Genomic DNA, 9,492 nt, shown 5'->3' on the forward strand with positions numbered 1-9,492 from the left:
ACGACGCCCGCCCTCGACCTCGAGCTCACGTACTTTGGCATTCCGGGTCGCGCCGAGTTTATTCGCCTCCTCCTCACGCACGGCAAGATCAACTTCAAGGACACGCGCTATTCGTTCCCCGACTACTTTGCCAAGAAGGGCGAGCTCAACCTGCCGTTCAACCAGGTCCCGACGCTCCAGGTCAACGGCGCGACCACGTACGGTCAGTCGCTCGCCATCGCGCGTTACGCCGCCAAGCTCGCGGGTCTCTACCCGGCCGACCCGCTCGCGGCCCTCGAGGCCGATGCGGCTGTCGACGCGATCGTCGAGCTCTTCAACGCCGTCGTCGACGCCGTGTACAAGACGCAGGGCGACGAGGCGCAGGCGGCCAAGTTTGAGACCATCAACAACGAGACCTTCCCGCGCATGCTGCGTCAGCTCGAGGCGCGCGTCGCCGGTCCCTTCTTCACGGGTGCCGACATGACGTTTGCGGACGTCTACCTCTTGGACTTTGCGGTCCACACGCTCTCGAGCGACAAGATCACGGTGCGCCTCGCTGAGTATCCCAAGCTCCAGACGATTGTCGACCGTGTGCGCGCGACGCCGCAGATCCACGCGTACTTGACCAAGTAGAAACCGAACCAGGTTGGACACCGACTGTAGTTGTTCCACTGACACCCATTTATCTATCGTTTATCGCTTCATTTTGTTGTAAGCTTCGCAAGCGTGAGCTCATGGTCGTAACGAATTACATCAATATTGGGGCGAGTATCAGGAAGGTACTCCTCATAAATGTGTGGACTATCGAGAGAAGTTGTATATAGAAACTACATGTATGACCCCAAACATATTGTCATGTAAACAAAGCCGCTTTGGGGGCGCCGGGTTTGACTTCGGGAAAAAGCCGTGTAACGACAAGGTCCAGCAGCGAGAGCAAAAGGCTCTTGACGAGGAGTTCATGCTGCAGAAACTCAAAAACCTACAAACTGATCAACGCCACGCATGAAATGCTCGCGACAATACCTTGAGGCTCCCATTACGCGCCGCGGGCTCCCCAAGGAGCGACGCAACAACGCTCGGACACGCATGTAGAAGCGCGTCTCGGCAAGCAAACATTTGCAGTGTCATCTCATTTGCTGTGGGGGGCGTCTCGGGCGGGCTGCGAACGCCGTCCGCCGGTAGTACGGCGGCGCGGAGGCCAAACAGCACGCTGGCGACCTTTTTGGGCTGCGTCCACTCGGCAAACTGAGCCCCGAGCAGGCGGTGGCAAGTCGCATTGAGCGACACGCGGAACAACGTGCGCGTCAGCGTCAGTGCGTGACGACGAAGGCGCGCGACTTCATCGAGCTCAAACACTTCGTCGAGGGTTTGAAACACCTGCAGTTCGAGCCTCTACTATAATCGTGCATCCCATTCTCGCACGATCCCGGCGAGATCCAACCTGCAAATGGAGCTGGCCGAGCTTGGCGCGGGGGGGCGTCACGGGGGGGATCGCCGATGACGGAGCCTTCAAGTCGGCGTCCAAGAAAAACTGCTGTACATAGAGGTTCTGGCACAACGATTCGCACTGCAAAACGTCGAGCAAAACGCGATGTAGGATGCTCGCCTCCGACTCGTCCGCGGTTCTTTTGTCCTATAGTCAACGGCTCATCAGATCATTTCGTTTGTCAATCAACGCGCACGAGAGAGAGGCGACGCAGTTGTCCCATGTCGACGTCCCCCGAGGTTTCGAGTGCGGCCAAAAGCACTTCAACGTCGACCCAGCGCTTGGCGAGCGACCATTCCGTGCCCGATCCAGTGTGCACCACGTCAATGCGAAAGCGTCGACCTGTCTCGTTGTTGCCTCCGGCTTCCGTGATGGAAATGACGCGCGGAATCGTCAGACGCAACCGGCGACGGGCCGCGTTGAGCTCGTAGCATGCATTGCAGACGCGCTGGTCGCCATTCGTATCCTCATGGATGCAGTGGTTGCTGCATGCAAAGCAGCACTGTCGATGACACAGGGGGCACTCAAAGGCGGCATCGTCCTTGCTTGCGTCGTGTCGCACTTGGCGGTGGCACACGCCACACGCTTCAAGGGTCTCGACGGCGACGTCCAACTGCACTTGGGACACCCCGACGTCCTCTACCGCACTGCATAAGCGGTGTCGCGATCGCAGAGGCGTACCTGGCGCGAGTACATACGGCCGGGTGCAGCGTTCTCGCACCCACTTGCGCCGCCGGACGCAGTCGAGGGACCGCTCCGTGTCGTGGAAGCCGTCTTTCGAAAGCTTTGCGTACTGCCAGTCGCCTTCGAGCTGCCACTCGCTCGTCCAGATCCACTCGGACGACGGAAGGACGTCGACGCGCTTGCGCTTGTCGCTTGACTTGACCCAGCCTTGCAGCGGCAAGTATCGCTCCGTCTCACAAGCCACGTCGAGGACCATGCTGCCATCCATGGGCAACGTATCGGGACGGCCAAGGACACTGCCCAAGTCGCTTTCCCACGGATGTGTGCTGAGGCGGAAGAGCACTTGCAGCACCTTCTCCATGGCTTGCTTGTCGCGTAAAATTGCGTATGGCTCGTAGTACATCTCGGTGAGCGACGTCGTGAGCGTAAACGCAGTAAAGTACGCCCAGAGCTCGCCGTCTTCGAGGCAGAGCAACAGCCATTGCAACCCGCGCGCACAGCACAAATCATAGCTCGGTGTCGTTGACGGCAGCGACAGCACAGTGTCAATGCGGGACTTCCAGAACGTGATTTCCGGTCGCGGCTCCACAAGGTACGTCCAGTACGTGGCCGATGGCTGGAGACCAAAGAGGAGCACTTTTTCGAGGGCGGAGAGGAGGCTGTGCACTTCGGCGCTGCGACCGCTCGTACGCGCCTCGGACGAACTGTCGAGGAGACGCACCATGGCGTCGACGGCAGTGGTGAGTGTGGCGACGACCGCGTCCCCGGCCGATGACGCCATCGCGTCGACGATCGGCTCGTCGGCCAGCGCTTTGTTGCTATTGTTGGTCGAATGCAGGCGACGAAAGCGTGCCTTCATCTTCATCAACGACGGTAGTGGGCTCGTCTTCTTCTTCGTGGCGCTGGTCTTCGTAGACAAAGACATATTGGACCGAAGCAATGGTGGATGTGGCTCTGCCGCCCATGTTGTCAGTAACATGGACGACGACGCCTCCAACTCGGGCCAGAGCTTGGCAAGGTCCGCTTCGTCCCACGTTGTCGAGCGCTTGGTCGTTGATGCGGCGTAGTAGTACGAGTGTCCGCTGTCGCTGTCGCTGAGCGGACGCGCCGGTGGCAGCGATGCCACCAGTAGCGCATTCATATACTTGGGCTCACTGTACGCGAGTATAGGCTCCAAAATGCATTTGGCCATCATTTCGGCGAGAAAATGCGACGTGAGCGCTCCGAGGGAGAACAAGGTGCTATGGTCGCGGCGCGGGTCGGCGTCGGGTCGGCACACCGTGAGCAATTGTAGCGAGAGGTGCTTGAGGTAGCCACTGTCGTGGCAGCCGCGGTGCAGTGTCGGCGTGGGCGAGTGGCGAATGTACTCGAGCACCCGCCGGCGCCGGGCGTCAACGTTGTTTCGTTCGTCAAACTCGATCGAGTGTGCGGCCATAAGTGCGGCGTACATGTCTCGAAACGCGGCGAGGTGGAGGCGCACGAGTTCGACAGCGTCGGTGGCTAGCGCCATGGCGCTATGGTACTGAAGATGCCGCATGCAGCGCTGCGCAAACGTGCCGAGGATATCGCAGAGAACGAGCTTGACACCGGCGAGAAACGAGTCGTCGGTCGTAAGCTGCTTGTACCAACTCGCGACACTGTCGCGCACGACAATGTTGACCAGCGTCCCGAGCTCTTCCGCGATACTCGTGTCCACCGCATAGGTTGTGTGCAGGTAGGCGGCGGGGGGCAGCTTCCGCACCGCGTCAGGGCGGAATCCGGCGTCCAGCAAAGTCGGCCGTCGTTTTTCCGGTTGCTTTCCGAGGACATAAAGCAGTGGGACGCTCGAGAGATGGCAGTGGAACGTGGTGAGGAGCTCGTACGTCGACTGGAGCGATGCGAGGAGCACGAACGAGAAGATGGACACGAGCACCTCGATGCCAGCCACGAGCACCGCGGCAGGGCCAAGGACAAGCATGAGACCGAGCCCGAGACAAACACAGGCGACGTCGGTGCGCATGTTACTGCGAATATGTCGTTTGATGTGCAAGTTTCGTCTTGCTTGTCGTGAAACGCTGGTTTTCAAACGCAAATTTTGCCTTTTTTAAGCGCTGGTTTCACAACGACTTTGAAACGATCGATGGCGTCGGCACCAACATCGACCGAGCCGTGGGCGGCGACTGAGACGGGCATGGACGACGATCTCGGCCGCGGCAGTGACAGCGACAACGACGACGACGATGACGACGACGACGACGATCCGGCCAACGATGAGCAGACGATCGTGGACATTGGCAAGCACCAGCGCATGCAGCGCATTCAGAAAGTGTTGTTTGACCAACTCGTCGGGAACGACGAGCGGATTACGCTCGAGTTGCGCGAGAAGGAAGAGGAGCTTCGCCGCGCCAAGGCCAAGCGCGAAGACTTGGGCGTCGAGCTCTACGGTGTCCAGCAGCAGCTCGCACAACTCCAAATTTCGCTCGAAGGGTCGCACAACAAGCTCAATGAGCAACACGACGCGCGGTTCCGGGCCGAAGACGGGCTTGACGACGTCAAAGATGCGTTCACCAAAAAGAAGCTCGTGGTCGAGAAGAGCCAGAGTCAAATGAAGAAGGCGCAGACCGAGCTCGATGCGCTCAACGCGACGCTGCGCCAAGTTGAAGCGTACAACCAAGAAATGAAGAGCGAGATTGCACGCAACCAGCGCGCGGCGCACAAGGCCGAAGAGACCGTCTCGACGCTCGAGAAGGAGAAGAAGAAGCAAGACCTCTTTATCGACAAGCTCACGGAAGAAGTCAAGTTCTTAAAGGAGCAGACGACGCTCTTTGCGTCGCAACTCAAGACCCAAAAGCAAGAGACGATCGCGGCCGAAGACACGTTGAAAGAAGCCGCAAAGCAAATGGAAGCGACGGCGTTTGAAAAGAAACAGCTTATGCAGCAGTGGAAGAGCTCGCTCATTGGCATGAGCCAGCGCGACCAAGCGCTCATGGCCACCCAAGCCGCGATCAGCACGGTCGTCGAGCAAGATTTGGCGCTGGCGTCCGAGATCCGCGGCTACAAGTCGTCGATCGAGAAGGCGCAGACGGTGCACGAGACGCTCACGGGCACGATGGACCGGTTTGACTCGGAAAACAAGTTTGTGGAAGAGCAGCTCGGGACGCTGCAGCAGGACATGGCCAAGCTCTCTGAGCGCCACGAAATGCTGACCAAATCCAACAAGCAGACCCAAAGTCAAGTCGAGAAAGTGGTTGCCGACGGGAAGAAGCTCGACGCCGAGACTACGTCCGCGGCGCAGACGCTCGAGACGGTCCAGAAAGAACGCCACGCGCTCGAGGACGCGATCCAAGCCCAGAAAAACACTCAGACGACCATGAACAAGGCCGCCAACAACCTCGTGAAGGAAGCGCAGAAGATCCAGACGCTGATCCACGAAAAAGAGATTTTGTATGCCAACATCAAGAACGAAATGGCGCGCGTCAACGTCGACATTCTCAACGTCCAAGCGCACAGCGCGCAGCTGAAAGAAGAGCAGGAGAAGAACGTGACCGAGCTCAAGGCCAAAGACCTTGCGGTCGAGAAGACAGAGCTCGAGATCCGCCAGCGCAACGACGAGATCGAGAAAAAGGTATGCGACAGGATTGTAGAACATGTCGTCTGAGTTCAAACGGTTTAGATGCTCCGTTTAGACCGACTGAACAAAAAATACGAGCAACTCGTGTCCAATATGGAAGATGAGAACACGGGCCCGCTCGAGGCGACGATCAAGAACATCAAGAAGGAGACGGCGCAGCGCAAGAAAGAAAACGTCGAGCTCCAGCGCGATTGGCTGCAGATTCAAACGTCCTTGGTATGAACAACATGTCTGTAGCGATGCGGCATTAGTGTCATTAGGTCAACTTGACGGCTGAGAGCGAAGACATTCGCGAGAAGAACCAAGAGCTCAAGAGCAAAACGAGCATCCTCGAGCAAAAGCAACTGCGGCTCGTGGGCGAATGCAGTCATTTGCAGTCGGAAGTCAAGGAGCTCCGCGCCGGCATTACGAGCATGCACATTGATACCGTCAAGCTCAACGAGCTCATTGCCAAGAACAAGGACAAGCAGGAGCTGCTCCAGAACGTCAATTTCAGCCTTGAGATTGAGTTTAAGCGCGAACTCAAAGAGCTGGAGGCCGAGTCGATCGCGATGGAAGCCCAGGCACAGACCATCAAATCCGAGAAGCAAGTGCTACTCGACCAGATCATCGAAGTCGAGCGCCAGATCATGCTCTGGGAGAAGAAGATCCAGATCGAGAAGGAGACCCAGGCCGCGCTCGACCCCGAGGTCGGTCAAGCCGAGGCACGCAACATGGAAAAGGAGATTCACCGCATGCGTCTCCGCCTTGAAGCCCTCGAGCGCGACCAAGAGCGCATGGTGCTCGATATGGAGCGAGCGATCCACAAGGTATAGTTGTACTCAATCAATGTGTTTCTAACGCGATACTGTAGCGCGACGCGATCGCGATGCGCGGACGCGGCAAGAAGGACTCGGACGTGACCCAAGCGTCGCTCTTGACCAAGGTCGCAACACTGCAAAACAAGTGCCGCAAAGCCACAAAAGAAACGAGCGCGTTGGAGCGCGCGATCAAGCAGCGCTCGATCCAGAGCGAAGACGTCACGTTCCAGATGGACAAGATCAGCCGCGACCTCAAGCAGCAAGAAGAGCGAGCGGCGACGCTCCAGCGCTCGATCAACCAAGCGCTGTACGACAAGCAGCGCTTCATCGACAACGAAGGCCGCAAACAGCGCCTCCTGAAGCGCTGGGAACACATTGCCCAAGGCAAGGGCTTCGACCCGGCGAACGAGGCCAAGAGCATTGCCGAGCGTGAAAAGGCGACCGAGGACACGCGCAAGATCCGAGAGCTCATCCAAGCACTCCAAGACCAGAACCCGCACCTCAAAGAAGTACTTACACGCGTCGCCATGTTGGCCGAGCCTGTCTAACAACCTCTACTACCGACATACTCTATGATGGAATATGCGGCGCTTTGCGCAGATACCGCAAAACATCCAATACATTGTAATGCTGTGGACTAGGAAAACAGAGCGTGACGCACCTTGGCACAATACGATTTAAATCTTGTGCTGCGTCCAGGCACTGCGACAAAGTTTAATGTTTTCCATCCATTTAGACGTGATGCGTTGACCGCAGGCTTGATAGCCATTTTGCGTGTAGCCTTATCGCCTCTAACCTGACACGCCACTTACAATGACTAGCGGTCAGTCGAGTGCCCCACTTGGGCGCTGGACAAGGTGAGATGGTACGTCACGACGTACATCATGTGTTTTTACATCTATCCCGATAGCTATCCCGATGCGCAAGGGTCCCCTCCAAAAGTTGCCATCACTGTGCAGCAACAGTCAGACAGAATTCTCAGGACATAAAACCTGGGTTTTGTGCCCTTAGCCTATCTATTTCGGTGGTTTTGCCCGAGAGCCAATCACTTGAGTTTTCAAAACATGTACCCGACGCTGTGCAAGCCGCAGACGCTCGACATTGAGCGCCGTCGTGTCGTGCTCAGCGAGCGCGAGTACAAGAGCGTGCGCTACCACGAGCCAATGGCGGGCAAGTCCAAGCACGGCATGGGTACGCACACCATAGGGGTTCATGGCGGCTGACACGCGGCTCTCGTAGCGTTCTACCTCGTTGCCATTGGCCGCAGTAAGATCTACTTGTTTGACCTGCAAAAAACCACCTCGCGCCCGATCGTTCTGCCCATGAACGCCATCACGTCGCTTGCCAAGGTCATTCCAACCAAGTTTGGGTCCGAGCGGCAAATTCTGCTCTGCGACGACAGCGAGTTGTATGCGCTTACGCTCCGCGACGACGTTGGCAAGGCTCCGTCCAGTACAGCACTGTCTTGTCGGATCAAGTAGGATACGTTTGTCGGTGGTGTAGCCTACTACTTGGCATCGTTCGAAGCAGCGTCCAAGGCCTTTGTCTACCTCGATCAAAGCTGGGCGGCGTACCTCGAGGTAAACATTTGTACTTGCAATGGAGTAGATCGACAATGAACTAGCGGTGCGTGCTCTCGCCCAAGAAGCTGACGACGTCGTCGTCTCAAACCACGCTACTCTTTCACGCGATTGTGGCCGAGTTTGCCGACACGAGCGATATCATCCTTCGGCAGAGGCTCTTGCTGGAGCTCAGTCAGTCAGCCGTGGACGCCGTGCTACTGAAGCGCCTCTTCTTCAATGTACCTCGCTTCTCAACTCGCTTGGCGTCAGAGTCGATGGTAGGAAGACACCATGTTTCGTTCCGGTGACGCATTATGTCATGGTTTGCCGTCGCTCCTGTTGCATCTTTTGAGGCAGCTCAACGACCGCAGCGCAAGCGATCTCCCCCGCGTTGCCCAGCTCGAGTAGTACCTCAGCTATTCGTTCGTAGGTCGAACAATCTATTGGGTGGAATAGGTTTGTCCTCGCCTTGCTCGGCTGCTATCACGCCATGGTGTTCGACAGCCACACACTGGTGGAACGCCAGACATTTCTCAAACGCTGGTGACGCACTCCTCCTTTTTGTCACTGACTGCATTTCGAATATAGTGGTCACTCGTTTTGTGACGTGGCGGCTGTCTTTGCGCTCAACTATACCAAAGGCGAAGCTGACACAGCGTTGTCCGAGCACGACAAGACAATAGCACGGACGCTGCGAATGCGCATCATCGAGACGCAAGCCGCGATCTTGTTGCAGCTCTACGCCTTTCACCACGAAGTACTATCTATCTTATTGTCTATCGTCACAACCAACAAGAGTTAGCTGATCGAGTGCTTTCCCGATACCTCGCTGGCGCCGACGACAGTGCATTTTTTCGATTTGATGGTCGCGGCACCGACGTACCACAAGTGGTTTCAGCGAGCGATGACGCGGGCGGGTCTCCTCTATGCCGCGACGGAGAATGATAAGACGCTCGACGCCCTGCGACTTTATTGGCTCGTCTCAGTCATCTACCTCACGTTGGCAAGCAACTACCGCGTTCGAGCATGGATCTGCGACGACTGCTTCGACACCTACACGTACGCTCTCTCGATACATTGATACTCTGAAACGTTTCGGTAGGCTCTTGTGGTGCAGCCCGGGGTCGCTCGCACGCTGGACAAAGAACGAGACCAACGTCTTTGCAACGCGTGCGGCCACCCACATTCAACACATTTTACGGGCTTGTGCAGAGTCGTGAGTTAGGACGAGAGCGCTGCTTTCATATTTGATGCCGTCAAAACTTGTAGCGCAGTTACCTTATTCGTCAAGGTTTGATGGCCAACTTGATGGCCAACTTGAACCCCACTATTGTTACTCGTTGACGATGGGAGGATCACCAACAGGAGAGT

At 57.0% G+C, this 9,492-nt stretch overlaps 4 protein-coding genes across 4 annotated transcripts in view; 3 read left to right on the forward strand and 1 right to left on the reverse strand.

The window, feature by feature from the left end:
- The window catches only part of SDRG_00340 (hypothetical protein), a gene marked incomplete at both ends in the record, with an annotated part of 2,188 nt that extends 1,576 nt beyond the window's left edge, over window positions 1–612 (forward strand). The window contains one exon of the mRNA XM_008605812.1: window positions 25–612. Coding sequence (XP_008604034.1) covers window positions 25–612 — 588 coding nt within the window. The remainder of the gene's footprint in view (window positions 1–24) is intronic.
- A 211-nt stretch (window positions 613–823) lies between these two features.
- Window positions 824–4,148, reverse strand: SDRG_00341 (hypothetical protein; the record flags this gene model as incomplete). The annotated part of the gene is made up of 5 exons (XM_008605813.1): window positions 824–958; window positions 1,003–1,371; window positions 1,421–1,612; window positions 1,662–2,104; window positions 2,147–4,148. 5 exons carry the CDS (start codon window positions 4,146–4,148, stop codon window positions 833–835), a joined length of 3,132 nt encoding a protein of 1,043 aa, XP_008604035.1. The 3' UTR covers window positions 824–832.
- Window positions 4,149–4,259: 111 nt separating this feature from the next.
- On the forward strand, window positions 4,260–7,268 carry SDRG_00342 (hypothetical protein). Its single transcript, XM_008605814.1, has 4 exons — window positions 4,260–5,753; window positions 5,802–5,975; window positions 6,020–6,568; window positions 6,613–7,268. The coding sequence occupies exons 1-4, from the start codon at window positions 4,269–4,271 to the stop codon at window positions 7,105–7,107; spliced, it is 2,703 nt and encodes a 900-aa protein (XP_008604036.1). The 5' UTR covers window positions 4,260–4,268; the 3' UTR covers window positions 7,108–7,268.
- Window positions 7,269–7,622: 354 nt separating this feature from the next.
- SDRG_00343 (hypothetical protein) lies at window positions 7,623–9,448 on the forward strand (the record flags this gene model as incomplete). The annotated part of the gene is made up of 9 exons (XM_008605815.1): window positions 7,623–7,750; window positions 7,799–8,011; window positions 8,063–8,139; window positions 8,184–8,360; window positions 8,404–8,525; window positions 8,578–8,664; window positions 8,710–8,878; window positions 8,924–9,180; window positions 9,224–9,448. Coding segments are annotated over 9 exons (1,348 nt in total), but the record flags the coding sequence as incomplete, so codon positions are not given.
- Window positions 9,449–9,492: the final 44 nt, after the last annotated feature.

The sequence above is a fragment of the Saprolegnia diclina genome, assembly GCF_000281045.1.
Source record: "Saprolegnia diclina VS20 unplaced genomic scaffold supercont1.1, whole genome shotgun sequence".
Taxonomy (NCBI): domain Eukaryota; phylum Oomycota; class Saprolegniomycetes; order Saprolegniales; family Saprolegniaceae; genus Saprolegnia; species Saprolegnia diclina.

What these genes read in the sequence shown, in the direction of transcription:
- SDRG_00342 (XM_008605814.1), top strand. Translation starts at nt 4,269, where the DNA reads ATGGCGTCGGCACCAACATCGACCGAGCCGTGGGCGGCGACTGAGACG. An exon ending in TGCAGATTCAAACGTCCTTG is followed by an intron (nt 5,976 to 6,019) that starts GTATGAACAACA and finishes TAGTGTCATTAG; the next exon opens with GTCAACTTGACGGCTGAGAG. An exon ending in TGGAGCGAGCGATCCACAAG is followed by an intron (nt 6,569 to 6,612) that starts GTATAGTTGTAC and finishes GCGATACTGTAG; the next exon opens with CGCGACGCGATCGCGATGCG.